At 44.9% G+C, this 19,940-nt stretch overlaps 2 protein-coding genes across 5 annotated transcripts in view; both read left to right on the top strand.

The window, feature by feature from the left end:
• LOC127607140 (uncharacterized) overlaps nt 1-17,968 on the top strand; it is a 212,966-nt gene extending 194,998 nt beyond the window's left edge. The window contains exon 2 of one of the 3 annotated variants that reach the window (XM_052075265.1): nt 15,770-17,968. In XM_052075265.1, coding sequence (XP_051931225.1) covers nt 17,235-17,783 — 549 coding nt within the window. In that variant the 5' untranslated portion in view covers nt 15,770-17,234 and the 3' untranslated portion in view covers nt 17,784-17,968. The remainder of the gene's footprint in view (nt 1-15,769) is intronic. The other 2 variants (XM_052075266.1, XM_052075264.1) reach the window with 2 other exon arrangements.
• The window catches only part of LOC127607030 (receptor-type tyrosine-protein phosphatase gamma-like), a 399,557-nt gene that overhangs the window by 18,855 nt on the left and 360,762 nt on the right, over nt 1-19,940 (top strand). The window lies entirely within an intron of this gene.

The following is a 19,940-nucleotide window of genomic DNA, read 5'->3' as shown; positions in this document are numbered from 1 at the left end:
GATGGACTACTTGGAAGGACAGTCAAGAAGAAACAACTTGGTAATTGATGGAATTGAGGAAAAACCGGGAGAAACGTGAACTGAAACAGAGGAAATTTTTTTAAAAATCCTCAAGGAGAAGCTGCTGATTCAGGGGCAAATTGAGGTGGAGAGAGCTCACCGCACAGGAAGACAAGAACCTGGAAGACCTCGACCGAGGCCAGTTGTGGTGAAATTTCTAAAATACAAGGACAGATCAAGGATCCTACAAAAAGCAAAATACTTAAAAGGCTCCAACATCTACATCAACAAAGACTTTACAGATGCCGTATGACAAAAAAGAAAAGAGCTCCTCCCAAAATTAAAAGCTGCAGGTGACAGAGGGGAAACTGCCTACTTAAGGCATGACAAACTTATCGTCCACCCCTGCACCAGTACTCCAACACAACAGGCTCGAATTCAACACCATCAAGCAGCATACTGAGAATTGTTCACCACCCGACGATAAAAACTCTGACCCTACTGAAGCAGGAAATTTTCATACCAAAAAACATGGACTTCGAACCCTTTGATGACCCTTCAAACCCTTTGATGACTTCCAACCCTAATGACCACAAGACATTTGACCCTGAGAACAACTTGGACCCGGACAATAACATTTTCAAGACCGACCGACCGCGAGGGAGCCAGCGACGACCGACCGTGAGGGAGCCAGTGATGACCGCGAGGAAGCCAGCGACGACTGCAGGGAAGCCAGCGACCGCGAGGAAGATGGGAGACAACCAGCCAGCGACCACCGCGAGGGTGCCAGCGACGACCGCAAGGGAGCCAGTGATGACGGCGAGAGAGCGAGCGGTGACCGCGTGGGAGCGGGAAATTCACATCCCAAAAACATGGACTTCCAACCCAGCATATTATGATATTGCCTATAAGCCATTCGATCCCGAGAAAAATTTGGGCCCAGACAATAACTTCTTCAAGAACAAACAAAGGGTAACAAACTCTGACTATTACCTGGATGAACAATTCAACACTAATTTAAAATTGGAAAATGCACTTTCAGTAATACACTTAAACAGCAGAAGTGTCTATAAAAACTTCACAAAAATCAAAGAATACCTGACTAAATTCAATACATTTAAAATAATTGACATATCAGAAACTTGGCTTGATGAAGATAAAACAACTGAAATGGAAATAGAAGGTTATGAAACGAATAGAGAAAACAAAAAAGTAGGGGGGGGGTTGCAATATACTGTATGTAGACAAAGCACTTAAATCTATATATATATTGCGCGTCGTCCCGCACGCCGTCTGTCCTTCCGTCTGTCCCTTTTCAAAACGTACCTACTTCACCGCGCCGCCACTGCGCGCCGCCACTGCACGCCGCCACTGCGCGCCGCCACTGCGCGCCGCCACTGCGCGCCGCCACTGCGCGCCGCTCAGGCAGTGGCTCACTACGATCGCACGGGCATCTTAGCGAAAAAATGTTGTCTACCCACAAGCATTGCAATGAAATTGTTAGTTATTTAGTAGAGCTAAACATCTCTTTATTTTCGCGATAAGCAATGAAGATGAACAAAAAGTTGAACCCAGCAACAACACTTTTGTGGGCCGAAGGCCCACCTTACCAGCCTTCCGCAGGAACTAGCTGATGAGCCGCCCAGAGGGCGGTGAACCACCACCTTACCAGCCTTCCGCAGGAACTAGCTGATGAGCCGCCCAGAGGGCGGCGAACCACCACCTTAAAAGCCTTCCGCAGGAACTAGCTGATGAGCCGCCCGGAGGGCGGCGAACCAGCTAGTATTACCATATGTGGAAATATGTGGAAATGCCTGCAAAATAAACACACTCCCTATTCTAAAACTACAAAAAAGCAATTTGCATTATTAATAGATCAAATTATACGGAACCCACAAATCCACTATTTATCAAATTAAGTGTGATGCAATTTTATGACATGGTTGACTTTAAAATCGCCCAATTAATGTACAAAGCACACACTAACCCGCTCTACCAAAACATTCAGAAGTTTTTCGAAATTTGAGAAAGCAACTATGATTTAAGACGTACCAACTTATTCAAAAAACTCAAAACAAGAACAAACATTAAGCAAAGAAGTCTATCAATCAAAGGTGTTAATCTGTGGAATAATTTCGAAACGGACCTGAAAATGAGTAAATCGCTTGCTGAGTTCAAAAACAAATTCAAAAAAATAGTACAAACAACCTACATCAATCAGAGTTAAAATGATAAATTATAAACATTAAATATAATGATAAATCAGAACTAAGTTGATAAATAGAGAAAGGTATTGAAATATCCATTATGAATACAAGAGAAAATTGACACAAGAGTGACAGATGTATATAATCCCGATACAAAGCAAAAGTTGTAAAAATATCACGGTTAAGGGTAAAGTATGAGCCTTAATGGAGACTTCTTTCTTCTTACTTTTTTCTTTTCTGATTGATATGAAATCATTTATTAGATATAAACACATAACGGGGTAGGACTAGATACGTTTTTTACTTCATCCTACTCCCTTGAATATCATAACTGTGTTTAATGAAGACTGATTTCTTTCTTTTTACTATTTTATATCCCTTATTTTCTGTCAAATTATTACTGTATATTTTTTATGTTCAATAAACAACAACAGCAACAACAACGAACGTCTCTTCATACGAAATTAAGTTACGAAATGCCTCAACAGGAAAATATTGCCTCTAGTTATGAGAGTAATTTCAAGATACGAAAGGCAAAAATACAGGTTGGGTTGCTACTCGTAGCTCCGAGTTTCCTGAGCGCAATATACTTATAGCTGCTCTGCCATTGGATATTCCCGACCATAATCCTGGCATCCCATTGGTTAAGAGGAACCTCTACCGTATGTTTCTAGAGATACGATAGGTGTTTATGCAGCGTCCTTGTCATTCGCCTCTCGGGCCATAAGGTGTTCAGCTAGTTTTTACGGAAGGTAACTTCAAATTGGCGCCGCGAGAGTGGCTGCCTTTCCAGCAGCTCCTATATTTTGTTGTTCTACTTCTTCTGTTCTACTTCTAACTTTGCTGCTGTGAATTGGGAATGTCTCCATTGTGAGACTAATAAAGGTTTTCTTATCTTTTCTTATCTTAAATGTGAATCCCCAGAAAAAGTGTTCACCAGTCGGGCGATCGCTAACTCTGCTGATGTTTGGCTTGCACATTTTCGACGGATTGTTAAAAGCCGACAAAAGCAGATGTTCCTTACAAAATGCCAGGCAAAAACCACTTCTAAAAGAGAACATCAACTAAAGAGGGCAAAAAACGATAAGGACGCAGTTAAAAGATAAATGACCATCATTGTTATCCCTGGAGAAGCCAAGAACCCCTTTCTTCTTTGGAAAATTATGACTGCTATATGTTCACTGAACACCAAAATATGTTTTTTCAAACATTTAATGCTTTAATCCTAATTTAGGATTAGGGCCAAATTTGACCCTTTGGATTTAAGGGTAGCATTTGAGTAGCAGAATTTATAGGAGCGGGCGGCCCGGTAGTCCAGTGGTTAGCACGTCGGCTTCACAGTGCAGAGGTACAGGGTTCGATTCCAGCTCCGGCCTCCCTGTGTGGAGTTTGCATGTTCTCCCCGGGCCTGTGTGGGTTTTCTCCGGGTGCTCCGGTTTCCTCCCACATTCCAAAAACATGCATGGCAGGCTGATTGAACACTCTAAATTGTCACTAGTGTGAGTGCAAATGGTTGTTCGTTTCTGTGTGCCCTGCGATTGGCTGGCAACCGATTCAGGGTGTCCCCCGCCTACTGCCCGAAGACAGCTGGGATAGGCTCCAGCACCCCCCGCGACCCCAATGAGGATCAAGCGGCTCAGAAGATGAATGAATGAATGAATTTATAGGAGCCAAATTTGACCCTGTGGGTTCTCCAGGAATAATTATTCTTTACTTTTTTTTTTTTAACATTGTGCACAACTCGTTTATTGTGCAATAATCTAATTTGTAACATGTATTTGTTCCATATTTTGATGCATTTTTCTGCTTTAGAAAATATTTATGTCTGAATTGGGGGTGAGGGGTTGCAACGGAGTAGGGCATTTACATGGAAAATGCGTCTCTACTTCCAAAATTTCTAGTTAAGAAATTTCTTCCAAGAACCAATTAATTTTGTAAGTAGAGGTACCACTCTGTGTGTGTGTGTGTGTGTGTGTGTGTGTGTGTGTGTGTGTGTGTGTGTGTGTGTGTATGCGTGCATGCATACACACAATCATTGTGGGAAACCTTAAGCTTTTACTTGTCTACGAGTGTGAATTGTGGCAAGGGCAGGAAAATGTGAATTTTGTCCACAAGGAGTCAATATGCTTTAAACACCTTAATCTTGACATGCTCTGAACATCTTTGAGATTTTCTAACCAACATATTATTATTTGTATTTATTTATGTAAAATAATAAGGACATTAATTAACACATTTTTGAAGATAGGTATCCCAAGATCCCAAGATGATAACTTTTTAGCAGAAGTGGTTCAAATCAGGTAAAGAACTAAAATATTTTATTCTTGATTTTAGGATTTAAGAACACGTAAAAATCCGATCTTTCTTCGCTGATACCGATCAGCTTGGCTGTACTCGTCTTCAGATTGTTGCTTAATTTTCTCTATGACTGTTTGAAACGTGTTCCAAGCACACTGTTTTAGGTGTTTGCCTCCCGCTGTGCACAGTTTTCCACTCAAGCTGCCACTGTGACTCATTTCCATGGTGGAGCTCCGCATCATGCATTGGCCACTGTTTTGTGTTCTGAAATGCACTTGCGGTCTTCCATTCTTCTCTCCTCCTCCTTTATTTGTGACTTGAGAGGTTTTCACCACTGGATTCTTTTCAGTCTTTCTCCATTCTTCACTGCTAGACAAGTACTGTGTTCCACACAAAACACCTCTGGATTTATGCTGCAAAGTGCAGCCATCTTTCTTGCGTTAATCACCACAAGCTTGGGCGCCCCTGCTTGCCATGTCCCCAGGCCGATGGATGATCCACAGGGGGAAATCGAATGGAAACCAGCCAAGCCTGACGCTTCTGAAATAGTTTCAAAGTACCTCACTAAGACATAACAGGACAGCAGTTTAGTTTTTCAGTGGACTAGTGACCAGGGAGAGTTATCAATATTACATTTGAATGTTTTGGTTACAACATTGCATTTCTCCTCAACTTCTATTTCTGGAGATAGTTGTCATTATCGCTCAGTCATTGAGTCCATATTTTTGGCCGGGCAAACACCAATAGTCATTCTTAGCAATGCCTATAATTTTCTCACTTTGAAAAAGGTGAAGGTAAAATTCAAAGGACCAAAACAAAATTATTACGAATACAGAGACCACCACGTGATGTCTTGAGCAACATATAATCTCTGTTCGCTCTGCCAACATTTTAATTCTTTGAATTTGAAGTGGGCAGCAAGCTGGTTGACTGGTTAACACATCCGCCTCAGTGCAGAGGCGGACTCCCTTTGTGGAGTTTGCATGCTCTCCCCGTGCCTCAGTGGGTTTTCTGCAGGTAATCTGGAGATGATTGTGTGATTGTGAATGTGACTGGTTGTTTGTCTATGTGTGCCCTGCGATTGGCTGGCATCCAGTTCAAGGTGACCAACGACAGCTGGGATAGGCTTTGGTAATCCCGTGACCCTCGTGAGAACAAGCGGCTCAGATAATGGATGGACGGATGAATGGTTGGATGAATTTTAAATAAGAACAAGGGTAACAATGGACTTTTCAAGCACATGCATACATACTGAAACAATATTGAGAGAAATAGACTTTTGGTGACTTTAAAGTATGGACGACCCCCGTGTCTGGAGAAGTTGTGTTTCCACCGCGATAACACAGGCCAAATGATAATCTTGCACTCCTCACAGTCGCTAGAAAACAAAAAACAAAAACAAAACTGTTGAGTGTCTCATTGTCAACTCATTGTGAAAAGAATGAACTGACCAAGTACCATTGTTCAACTAAAACTAAGTGAACAGGATCCACAGACCAGCCATCAAATTACTTGTAGATCAATGTGCATTAGTTAGCCATCCATCCATTTTCTGTGTCACTTGTTCATATCAGTATTGCTGGTATGCCGGAGCCTATCCAAGCAACTTTGAACAAGAGGCAGGGTTCAGACTAAACTGGTCTCCAGAAACAAAGTGTACCATCAAAAACTGATTTTCAAAAAGTGTTACTTGCTTGGTGTGATTGCCGATTGTTTTGTCCCCTCCTCCGCACTCCTATTACACTTTTAACCTGAAACAACAAAACAATCCCGTCACGGTTTTGACTGGTTTTGCATTGTCAACTTCTGCACTATTGGTAACAGTTTTTTTGTTTTTGTTTTATTGTAAAGGTCCAGTTCTAATTGATATGTCATCTGAAAAGGGACATGAGCTGCCATAGAAAATCCACAGTGCTGCTTTTACTAAGAGCATAGGTTTCAAAAACGTGAATTAAAATTGCTGTGAAAGTAAAGAAATATGATCAATTTTGAAATTGAACATTAATATAATTTGGTATATTAAAGATAATCACCTCACATATAGTGCAGATCTAAATTGAATTTGCATACATACATTCAGCAAAACAATCATTGTTTAATTAGGGGCATTAACTAAATCAAGCTTTGCTACCAGAATTACCATTAGATTTTCCCAACTGTCATCATTCCTTTCATTAAAATGTTTTCCCTCCCAGCTAACTCGGATTTTATTAGTGTCTTGTGTCTCTTCAAGGCTTGCTTTTTGCGCCGGGAGCCCTGTTGAAAGCTCTGCATGTTGAAAAAGGGCTCTCAGGCGATGTCACTCCAAAGACCACTGCTGTGCCTTGATGTTGACAGGCGCTGGCTGAACCAACCAAAAGCAAAATCTAATTACCATTAAATCGGCAAGTCCCCAAAGCAAGCCCATTAGCCAAAATTAACACACACTCCCTCACACACACACACACACACACACACACACACACACACACACACACACACACACACACACACACACACACACACACACACACACACACACACACACACTTTCCTCTTCACGCTCACACTTTTCCTGCCCTTGCCACAAGCCTCCTTTTGTCCATTTTTTTTCTTCAAGTTTCAGAAGAATTGTCTGAAACTGAGTGGATGCTGTCTCATCTAAATGGATTTTTTCTTTCATCTTTATTCAGTACCAATGCCAAAATCACACTTTGAATTTGATATCCCAGATGGAAGAAATACACAGTTGGGTCCAGCATGATTCATGTTGGGTCTTAACTCAACATGGGTGCAACCGGATGTTGATGATGATGCATTTTGTTTTTTCTAAGAACACAATTGGAGCTCCAATGACACGAGCACGAGTACTTGTCAAGCATTTCTGTCCGCAATGTAGCCAGCTTCATTTTCATTATTCTTGTTACAATCATGATGAAGACATTCGTATCCTTATTTTTTACTTGTTTAGAATGATCATGTTTCCTTCCTGCCACCTTCAGTATACTGACTTTTGTATGACAAAACAAGACTTTCAGTTTTGCGGCATATGGTCCCAGACCTCGACTTCTTTCATTCGACCTACTTGACCTACCTGCGGGTTACGAGTGTGCTTGAGTCTCTCGCATCCAAATATGGGAGAGAGGCGGGTTACATCCTGAACTGGTCACCAGTCAACCAGAGGGCACATATAGGCAAACAACTATTCACACTCACATTCACACCTAGAGGCAATTTTGAGTCCTCCATTAACAAATTATGCATGTTTTAGGTTATGGGAGGAACAGGAATAACCGGAGAAAACCGATGCATGCTAGGTACAGGAAGTTTGGAGCTCAGATTTGAACCCACACCCTGAGAACTGTGAAGTGCTTCGGTTAACCAGTCAGCCACTGGACTGCCATATTCACTTTGATACTCTTCATAATTATTGAAGACACTTTAGTGAAGAAGATGCAGATTGTAATTTCTCACCTGTCAAGATTGCCTCAAGTGTTAATGGAATGGGAAAAGGTGTCCTGTTATCTGGGGGTGAGGTTATGTCGTGCAAAATGGAGTGGAGGCAAAATTCAGGTGAATCAAAGTGGCAAGATGAAGCAAGACTGCTGGAGAATTAAAAAAATGTTTTAATTCACATATTTAAAAGGAAGGGACAAAAAAGAGGCCCTGGAGTAAATCATAATGGATCATAACCTGAAAGGGATTTAAAAAAAAACAGACAGAGGGACACATGGTCAAAACACAAGTGGACTGAGAGAGCTGATTGACTGACATTGTTGCTGAACTGATGACATCAAATGGAGATTGTTTAAATTTCCAGCCAGAGAACACAGATCATTTTAGCTGTCTCATACTTTGTACGACCAAGACAGGTTCACTTCATTCAAAAGTTCGAAATTCTTCATTGATCTGGTGTTAGTGATCTTTCATGTACAGTGTCTATAATGACACTCTTATATGGCATTCATCTTTCGTTTTCATTTGTTTTATTGCGGCTTTAATTGTGGCTGTCAGAAGTGCTGTCCATGATTGCATTCAGATTTGGTCTAAATGGGTCAGGTTGAGGGCGGCACGCCGGGCGACTGGTTAGCACGTCCGCCTCACAGTGCAGTTCGATTGTGGCGGACCTTCCTGTGTGGAGTTTGCATGTTCTCCCCGTAGCTGCAATGGTTTTCTCTGGGTACTCCGGTTTCCTCCCACTTTCCAGAAACCTGCATGGCAGTTAAATGGAACACTTTAAATCGTCGCGAGCTGTGATTGCGAGCGCGAATGGTTATTCGTCTATGTGTGTCCCCTGCAATTGGCTTGCAACCAGTTCAGGGTGTACTCCACCTACTGCCCGAAGACAGCTGGCATAGGTTAGAAAATAGATGTATGGGTCAATTTGACAAATAATCCACTTGTCTTGACATGCGATCTTTGTTCACTTTCCAGATTTCTTCCAACAATTTGTAGCAATTATACTACAAATACCTAGAGGAATACATCTTTCGCATATTTTTTTAAAGGTAAAAAGACACCCATACCACTGTGTTTTATTCAGATCATGACATTTTTTTCAAAATAGACATGTAGACATGAAGTAAAAATGCAACAAAAAAAATAAATTCAACACATTGGAATACTTCATTTTTTACATTCCCCCTTTTTTAAGCCTTATGTGTCCCAGTGGCAGCCATCTGCTGTCGTCAACAAGTTGACCAAGTCTAAAAAACAAATGCCATTTTAAGCCATTTGTATGGCCATCAATCATGTCTTAATCTTTCTTTCCATGAGTTGATGTTAACAGCTCCATCAAATCTGGCAGTGGATACAAAATCGTTACAACAATGGCCTACTTTCTTTATCAGGGTTAATTTAAAAATGGTGTTTGGGGATTTGTGTATTGCTCAGAGACTGTGTACTTTAAGCTTACATTTGAATTCATAGTGTAATCCATTTGATCAGAGCTAGATAGGATTTTCGATCTTGTCACGGACAGGAGTTTGACTGTTGCAGCAAATTAAAGACATGGGCTGTGTTTGTGTCCTCAGAGGTTGCATTTGCAGAGTCCAACATTAAGCGTTTTAAGCGACCCTTTTCATGTTAAATAATAGTTTTAAAGACCAACATGGAAAATTATAAATTATATTAGTCACCATGAGCTACACTTCACTGTGACCAGTTTGTATGCTGTATTCCAACAAGTACTTAGCAGTGACATGTGGTGAGGTTTATGACTGGTGAGACTGCTCTTGAGTCGGTTATAAAACCCATCCATCCATTCATCCATATTCTAATCCGCTTCTCCCCACGATGGTCGCAGGCGTGCTCAAGCCGATCCCAGCTGTCTTGGGGCAGTAGGCGCGGTACACCCTGAACTGGTTGCCAGCTAATTGCAGAGCAATATAGTGTTCCATTAACCTGCCATGCATGTTTTTGTAACGTGGGAGGAAACTGGAGTACCTAGAAAAAAAAAACAACACGCAGGAACAGGGGCCCAGATAGCAAAGACATTTGCCCCACATTTGGCATGAAGCTGGCACAGGTGGCATTGCGTCGGCACTGGCATAAGCCCAGGAGTGGCAAAGGAGGCACTGTCTTGACTCTGACAAACAAGATATGGGCCAGTTGTTGAGTGAAGTATGTGGCCCAGAAATCAATTTCCAACTCTGGTCCATATATCGGCAGCCAGTATTGTGCCACCCTTAAATGCAGTTTCAGATTTTTTCTAAATACACAGCCTTGCTTTACATCACAGGCATATGCGAAATTCTATTCATCACACACACGCACACACACATTGGCACACACAAGCACTCATGCTTGTGCACGCTCGCTCGTGTGCATACACAAATTAAACTTCGTCAAGTAAGATTATGTTGAAGTCGACTGACATCAGGGATAGAAAGTACAAGAACCGTATTCTCCGCACTAAAAGACGCACTGGATTATGAGGCACACCTTCAATGAATGGCTACTTTGTAAATGTTTTTCATACATTGGACGCTTCACATTATAAGGCGGAATCTACAATGCCTCCACTAGATGGTGCTACGCTCCTTCCATTCAACTTGAGAGGCATTCATGACTGCCTCTGAAAAATGTAAATTAACTATTACTGTACTTAAATGAAACTACGAAAATTGAAAATAATGCATCAAAACAGAAAATCAAGTGAGGAAATCACAAAATAAATTATATAGCCCCACTCCAGAATTTATTTTGTGATTTCCTCGCTTGATTTTCTGCATGGTTTCATTGAAGTAATAATTAATTTACGTTTTTCGGAGGTAGCCATGAACACAAAACCACAGTCTCTCCTTTTTTCAACAAATGAGTCTTTTTTTGGTGAGTCTTTTTCCATCTCCGTGCCTTCTCTTATTCCGTTCAACTCGAGAGGCGTTCATGTGCGCCTCCGAAAAACGCATTGGCATTTCCTTGATCATAGCGCCACGACTACTACGATCAGATGTCAGTTGTAGTTATTTATTCATTTGTTATTTATTCACAAATAATGAAATGACAATATAAATTCCTTAGGGGTGGCTATAGAATTTATTTTGTGATATCCTCGCTTGCTTTTCAGTGTACATGTATTATTTTGAATTTTCGTAGTTTCATTGAAGTAATCATTATCATCTTGAACTCCTCTCAAGTCGAACGGAAGAAAGCACGTACTTACCGTAATGACCATACAAAAGACACACCGGATTTTAAGGCGCTCGGTGAGCTTTTAAGAAAATGGAAGACTTTTTGGTACGCCCTATAGTGCGGAAAATACAGTACAAATATTGCATTTTAGGTTTTTTTTGTTTTGTTTTGTTTTTCCCTTACACCTGTCAATTAAGAAGAAGAAGTAGAAGAAAAAGAAGAAGCCATTGGCAGTTAACGATGACACTCTTGGACCACAATTGCCCATTCACTCTCCGGTGAGACATCCAGAAAAGACGTGGTGAGTAAATGCATTTATTTTATGCTGAGGTTAATGTTTGTCTTTTGTGACAGCACACTGGCAGTTATAATACGACGACAATTCTGTCTAGAGTTTAGCCTGACTTTTGAAGATCGTTAATAATGATGATTAGCATGAGCCCGAAATGGGGGGACCGTTATGTGCTGCAAGCGCAGATATGACTTCTTTATGGTGGCACAGGGAAATATTTTAAATATATTGTGCTCCAACTTAAGGGTTATTTACATGTATTTTTCCTAAAATTGTCACTTGCTATATCTAAATCGAGAAACTGAAGCGCGCAAATTTTGAAATAAACCACTCAGCGATGTCACAGGTGGGTTGGGCCTGAACCTGCTGCATCACAGCTTCCGTGTGCATATGAGTTTAGTCAAAATGGAGGCGATTGCATAGTCAGATGTGCTGCCAGGGATTTTGGGCAAGATAAAGAAAGAACCCCTTCTGCACTGAAATACGATGAAACTCATTTTTTTTCAGTTTGCTGTGATGCGAACCAGGTACTTCATACTTGACCATAAAGTTAATTTAAAAATTATTACCTGATTAAAAAAAACTGACGTTGAAATGAAAAGTTTTGTATTTGTAAGACTGAATATAAAAATAAACAGAATTTAATTTTCAGTGAGATCAACAAAATAACTATCCTTTTCAAATTCAAATTGTACAATTCAGATTCAGTTATCCACATGATTCAGATTAAAATGTACAAATCCATCCATTATCCGAGCCACTGAACTTCAATTTATGTAATTCAAATGTGTTTTAAGCTATTTAAATCTTAAGTGATTCACATTTAGTTTTTGGTGGAAAATATTCCACCCAACAGTGTCACGCCTAGCTTAAGAAACTTCAATTGGTTATTTTTACTGACCATTCATTGGTAATGACACGTACAAACGTTTGTTTTCCTAACACACTGTCCATCCTTGTTTTCTTACAGCTGCTGTGAGATCTAACTGCCTAACATCTGGTGCCACAGACCAGGAAATCAATGTCACAATCAAAAGATGGCTACAACTGGCTCCTGTTGGGATGGTGACAGAAAGAAGAGGATGAGAAGAGGGCATGGAGAGCACAACAATTTGATGGAAAAATGCCGTTCAAAAGCAAGCTGCTGTTAGGGAGGGCCAGCCAGGCAGCCTCCTCAGCCAGGGTGCTCTGCACCTCACACCTGAGACTCGTCAGCTCATCACCCACCCATTGCCTATCTGCTCGTTTGGACTGGTATAAATTGACTCACAGACCATTCCTCAGTGCAAGTTCGTGCTGTCACCACGTCAGTGGGCTCTGTTGGCACCACCTGCAGTTTCTTGTTCCTTGTGTGGACATTCCCTTGTGGATTCCTCGAGCGTTTTAGTAAGTCCCAGTTTTCTCCCTGAGTTAGGGTTCGTTTCCTGTGGACATTTTCCCTGTGGCTTCTTCGTGCTTCTTCCTGAGTGACTTTGCTGAGATTCTTCAATAAACTACGCCAAGTGTTGGTTTCAACTATACTTGCCTGTTGTTGTGTTATTGGTTCACATCCAAACGCTAACAGCTGCATCCCAGTTTGGACTCCATGTTCACTGTTAAATAAAGAAAAGTGCAATTTTTTTTACCGTGTAGATTTATTCCAGTTTTGAAACACATTTTAAAATCAAGGTCACATTACAGTGTCAAACCAAAACATTTCACTCTTTTTATCCCCACAAAATCACTGACGTTCCTCTTCAAATAGTGAAATCCTGTGGGCATTGTGGCTTACGAACAACTTTACTATATCTGGTTGTTATTGGTATCTTTCTGGGACTTGAATCACTGAGTATGATCCTGCTCGTTTTGAACAGTGTCCATTTGAGTTTGTAGTCGCTATGTCCACAGGCGTACTTTGTGGTACTCCATGAGGTGCTTGCGATTACTTCTGAGAACTGCTCCCGAATCTAGCTCAATCTCATATGATCTTGAGCCAATAGATCTTTTCACCCTGCTCACTCTCCATATAGCATGAGGCTCAAATTGCTGTCCTCCGATCGTGTCACCCAGTTGTAGAGCATCCAAATCCCTGGCTGATCAGTTGTAGTAGGTGCATATATGCAGTTGGTTGTTTAGAAGTGCCTGCTCTGCTTGAAGCACTTTAGGCTGGAGAAGGCTGTTTCTCACTGGTAACAGAGTCCTTGTGCGGCAGCTCAACATTCTCTTTGTGTTCAAGCTCCTACAGTTGGCTGAATCTTTGAAATACTTGCGATGAGTATTGACATCCATTGTCTAAGCCTACACGGTGTTGGGAATGCCATGTTGAGCAAAATGTGCTTTCAATTTCCTTATCACCATAATAGACTTTGTATCTACCAAAAAGTCTGATTTCCCAAAAGTTTGAGTAGCAGCAACTATTACATGGTAGCAGTTCTTGTCAAATTTAAAAAGATCAACACCCACTTGGACCATGGGATCCTTGAAACATTATGATTGTGTAGAGCAGCATTGTCCTAAACATCGATCGCGATCGACCGGGAGCTAGTGGACTGGTCGTGAGGGGTAGGAGAATGAAACTAAGGGGGTGGAGGCGAAGATTTGTGTGTTGGTGTGTTTCGGGTTTGTTCATGTTAGGGGTTGTTTCGACTGTTGCTCATCATGGAGGAGAGGAGTGCTCAGGGAGATATGCTTTGCTTAAGGTGTCAGGCTGTTGTCAAGTTTCTGAATTCGCAACATCATTCGTTGAAGTCTCTTTGGTGCACTCAAAAGGTTTTTCCTTATGATGGTCTCTCGTGGCTTATGGTGAAATTGGACAGTGACTTTGCAACCATATGTGCACTGAAGTAATTTCTCCACATTCAACACCATCGCTTGAAACTCTTTCTTAATCTGGGCATGGGCTCGCTATGTCTGTGTGAGTGCTCTGCTTTCATAAGGGATGATTGCTGACCCCAGCCCTGTGTCTGATGCATGTCCTCCTCTAGGCAATTGTAATTCATGACACCAGCATCTGTAAAAACCTTTTTAGGTTCACAAAAGGATTCTCATGCTGCTCTGTCAAGTGCCAGTCTGTGTCTTTGTATGTCAATGGTCATTACACTTCACACTGGTCTGAAAGGTGTGGGCAAAACTTAGCCAAGTAGTTCACTATACGTAACAGTCTCTGGACTGCGTTCAGATCTGTAGGTCTCTGCATAAGTTTATTGGAACAAACCTTGTCGAGATCCTCTTTTAGTTCATTTGGTGTAAGGCAGTGTCCACTGTATGTGCAGTAACTTCGTCTTGGTTTCAACTTTTCTGAGTTTAATGCTCTTTTGTCTGCACTGCTCCAGGAACAGCCTTGACTTTCCCTCAACTTGGAATTTTGTTTTCATACAAAGCATCTCTTGTGCATGTCCTATGTTAGTGAGTGTTTTGTTGTTGATTCGGCGACACCCTCCACATTCATCCGAAGCATTTCATTTTTTTTTCTTTTTCAGACAGTATCTCTCCATCCATCCATCATCTACCGCTTATCCGGGGCCGGGTCGCGGGGGCAACAGCTTTAGCAGGGAAGCCCAGACTTCCCTCTCCCTAGCTACTTCTTCCAGCTCTCCCCGGGGGATCCCGAGACGTTCCCAGGCCAGCTGGGTGACATAGTCTCTCCAGCGTGTCCTGGGTCTTCCTCGGGGTCTCCTCCCAGTGGGACATGCCCGGAACACCTCACCAGGGAGGCGCTCAGGAGGCATCCGAATCAGATGCCCAAGCCACCTCATCTGGCTCCTCTCGATGTGGAGGAGAAGCGGCTCGACTCTGAGCCCCTCCCGGATGACCGAGCTTCTCACCTTATCTCTAAGGGAGAGCCCGGACACCATGCGGAGAAAACTCATTTCGGCCGCTTGTATCCGGGATCTCGTTCTTTCGGTCACGACCCATAGCTCGTGACCATAGATGAGGGTTGGGACGTAGATCGACCGGTAAATTGAGAGCTTCTCCCTTTGGCTCAGCTCCTTCTTCACCACGACAGACCGATACAACGTCCGCATCACAGCAGATGCTGCACCGATCCGCCTGTCGATCTCCCGCTCCCTCCTGCCCCCACTCGTGAACAAGACCCCAAGATACTTGAACTCCTCCACTTGGGGCAAGATCTCCTCCCCGACCCGGAGGGGGCACTCCACCCTTTTCCGACTGAGGACCATGGTTTCAGATTTGGAGGTGCTGATTTTCATTCCAACCGCTTAACACTCGGCTGCGAAACGCTCCAGTGAGAGTTGGAGAGCCCCGTTTGAAGGAGCCAATAGCACCACATCATCTGCAAAAAGCAGGGATGCAATACTGAGGCCCCCAAAACGGACCCCCTCAACGCTTCGGCTGCACCTAGAAATTCTGTCCATAAAAGTTATGGCGCCGACAGGTATGGCAGCCTCGGTCACACGCTCCCTAGTATTATCCCTGCTTTTGTTATTTTCGTTTGTTTTTGGCGACCCTGAGCGGCTTACTTACACGAGGGAAAAGTTGCTGCGCATTGGGGAGTCTACGCTCGGTCTTTTTTCACCAGCACACGAAAATCCACAAGGTTTTTCGGAGCTAATCGCGAGCGGAGCGGCTGCGCTGTACGGAGCATGGAGACGCCGCCGGAGGAGGGGGAAGCGAGCCGGCGTGCTCGTCAAGCTCAGGCAGCGCGGATTTCGAACCCCGCTCCCATCGATCCATCTTGCTAATCTACGATCTCTGCCAAACAAGATGGACGAACTTATTCTCCTCACAAAGACCAACAAAACATTTGCACGTTCTGCTGCGCTCTGCTTCACTGAAACCTGGCTCAGTGACCGCCATCCAGATCCCGCGCTACATCTACCCGGCTTCCGCCTTCTCCGAGCCGACCGCGACACGGAGCTATCGGGGAAATCGAAGGGTGGTGGGATTTGCTTCTATATCAACGAAGAATGGTGCACTGATGTCACGAAGCTCGACGCACACTGCAGCCCGGACCTGGAGTCGCTGTCTTTAAACTGCAAGCCATTCTACTCGCCACATCCACGAACAGGACGTGAGACGGCTCTTCAAGCAGCAAAAGATCAAGAAAGCTCCGGGGCCCGACAAAGTGTCCCCCTCCTGCCTGAAAGTCTGCGCTGACCAGCTGGCTCCGGTCTTCACACAAATCTTCAACAGATCCCTGGAGCTGTGTGAGGTCCCATCCTGCTTCAAACAGTCTACCATCATCCCAGTTCCCAAGAAATCGGCAACATCGGAACTGAACGACTACAGGCCTGTCGCCCTGACGTCTGTGGTCATGAAGTCCTTTGAACGCCTTGTGCTGAATCACCTAAAGAACGTCACTGGACCCCAGCTGGACCCTCTCCAGTTTGCCTACCGGGCAAACAGGTCTGTGGATGACGCAGTCAACATAGGTCTGCACTACATCCTCGAGCACCTCGACAGCACAGGGACCTACGCAAGGATTCTGTTTGTGGATTTCAGCTCTGCGTTCAACACCATCATCCCGGAACTCCTCACCCCCAAACTACTCCACCTCGGTGTGTCCCCTACGATCTGCCAGTGGATCCTCAGCTTCCTGACGGGACGGACACAACAGGTGAGACTGGGAGCAACAACATCATCAATACGCACCACCAGCACTGGAGCCCCACAGGGATGTGTCCTCTCGCCACTGCTCTTCTCTCTCTACACAAACGATTGCACCTCAACAGATCCAGCTGTCAAACATAAAGTTCGCAGACGACACCACGGTCATCGGTCTCATCAAAGACGGCGACGAGTCTGCGTACCGCCAACAAGTGGAGCAGCTGGAGCTCTGGTGCGGCCGACACAACCTCGGGCTGAACACGCTCAAGACTGTAGAGATGATCGTGGACTTCAGGAAACATTCTTCTCCTCAGTTGCCCCTCACACTATCCAACTGCCCTGTGTCAACCGTCGAGACCTTCAAGTTCCTGGGAATCACAGTCTCCCAGGACATGAAGTGGGAAGTCAACACCATCTCCATCCTGAAAAGGGCCCGGCAGCGGATGTACTTCCTGAGGCTGCTGAGGAAGCATGGCCTGCCACAGGAGGTGCTACGACAGTTCTACACTGCAGTCATCGAATCAATCCTGTGTTCTTCCATCACGGTTTGGTTTGGGGCCGCCACAAAAAAGGACAAAATCCGACTTCAACGGACAGTTAGGACGGCAGAAAAAATCGTTGGCACCGCCCTACCCACTCTTGAGGACTTGCACACTGCAAGAATCAAGACAAGGGCACGGAAAATCCTCCTGGATCCCCCGCACCCTGCCCACCACCTTTTTCAGCCACTCCCCTCAGGCAGACGCTACAGATCCATGCGCACCAAATCCAGTAGACACTTAAACAGCTTCTTCCCTCTAGCCATTAACTCCTTAAACAGTCACTGACGTAGTCACTCTTCTTGCACCACAAAATGGTACTTCAAAACTAGTGGTTACTCTAAAATGGTTCAATGATTTTGTTGTTTACGATGATACTAGTGCAGCGTGTTATACCGGAGACAAATTCCTTGTGTGTTCTACATACTTGGCCAATAAAGATGATTCTGATTCTGATTCTGATTCTGATTATGAACAGAATCAGCGACAAAGGGCAGCCTTGGTGGAGTCCTACCCCCACTGGAAACGATTCCGACTTACTGCCGGCAATGCGAACCAAACTCTGACATCGGTGGTATAGTGACCGAACAGCCCGTATCAGGGGGTTCGGTACCCCATACCCACGAAGAACCCCCCACAGAACTCCCCGAGGGACACGGTCAAACGCCTTCTCCAAGTCCACAAAACACATGTAGACTGGTTGGGCGAATTCCCACATACCCTCAAGGACCCTGCTAAGGGTGTAGAGCTGGTCCACTGTTCCACGGCCGGGACGAAAACCACACTGCTCCTCCTCAATCTGAGGCTCGACTTCCCGACGGACCCTCCTCTCCAGCACCCCTGAATAGACCTTACCAGGGAGGCTGAGGAGTGTGATCCCTCTGTAGTTGGAACACACCCTCCGGTCCCCCTTTTTAAAAAGAGGGACTACCACCCCGGTCTGCCAATCCAGAGGCACTCTCCCTGTTGACCACGCGATGTTGCAGAGGCGTGTCAACCAGGACAGCCCCACAACATCCAGAGCCTTGAGGAACTCCGGGCGGATCTCATCCACCCCTGGGGCCTTGCCACCGAGGAGCTTTTTAACCACATCGGTGACTTCAACCACAGAGATAGGAGAGCCCACCTCAGAGTCCCCAGGCTCTGCTTCCTCCAAGGAAGGCGTGTTGGTGGAGTTGAGGAGGTCTTCGAAGTACTCTGCCCACCGGTTCACAACGTCCCGAGTCGAAGTCAGCAGCGCCCCCATCCCCACTGTACACAGTGTTAGTGGTGCACTGCTTCCCCCTCCTGAGACGTCGGATGGTGGACCAGAATTTCCTCGAAGCCGTCCGGAAGTCGGCTTCCATGGCCTCACCGAACTCTTCCCACGCTCTGGTTTTTGCCTCGGCGACCACCGAAGCCGCGTTCCGCTTGGCCAGTCGATACCCGTCAGCTGCCTCTGGGGTCCCACAGGCCATAAAGGCTCGATAGGACTCCTTCTTCAGCTTGACGGCATCCCTTACAGTTGGTGTCCACCAGAGAGTACGAGGGTTGCCGCCACGACAGGCACCAACCACCTTACGGCCACAACTCAGATTGGCCGCCTCAACAATAGAGGCACGGAACATGGTCCACTCGGGCTCAATGTCCCCCGCCTCCCCCGGAACATGGGAAAAGCTCTGTCGGAGGTGGGAGTTGAAACTCCTTCTGACAGGGGATTCCGCCAGACGCTCCCAACAAACCCTCACAATACGTTTGGGTCTGCCAGGACGGACCGGCATCTTCCCCCACCATCGGAGCCTACTCACCACCAGGTGGTGATCAGTTGACAGCTCCAACCCTCTCTTCACCCGAGTGTCCAGAACATGCGGCCGCAAATCCGATGATACAACTACAAAGTCGTTCATCGAACTGCGGCCTTGGGTGTCCTGGTGCCAAGTGCACATATGGACACCCTTATGTTTGAACCAGGTGTTCGTTATGGACAATCCGTGACGAGCACAGAAGTCCAATAACAAAACACCACTCGGGTTCTGTTCCTCCCCATCACGCCCCTCCAGGTATCACTGTCATTGCCCACGTGAGCATTGAAGTCTCCCAGCAGAACAAGGGAGTCCCCAGCAGGAGTACTCTCCAGCACACCCTCCAAGGACTCCAAAAAGGGTGGGTATGCTGAGCTGCTGTTTGGTGCATATGCACAAACAACAGTCAGGACCCGTCCACCCACCCGAAGGCGGAGGGAGGCAACCCTCTCGTCGACCGGTGTGAACCCCAATCTACAGGCACTGAGCCGGGGGGCAATGAGTATGCCCACACCTGCTCTGCGCCTTTCACCGTGAGCAACTCCAGAGTGGAAGAGAGTCCAACCCCTCTCGAGAGAACTGGTACCAGAACCCAGGCTGTGTGTGGAGGCAAGTCTGACTATATCCAGTCGGAAATTCTCTGCCTCACACACCAGCTCGGACT

The sequence above is a fragment of the Hippocampus zosterae genome, chromosome 9 (genome assembly GCF_025434085.1).
Source record: "Hippocampus zosterae strain Florida chromosome 9, ASM2543408v3, whole genome shotgun sequence".
Classification (NCBI taxonomy): Eukaryota; Metazoa; Chordata; class Actinopteri; order Syngnathiformes; family Syngnathidae; genus Hippocampus; species Hippocampus zosterae.
This window is presented reverse-complemented; position numbering and strand designations above follow the sequence as displayed.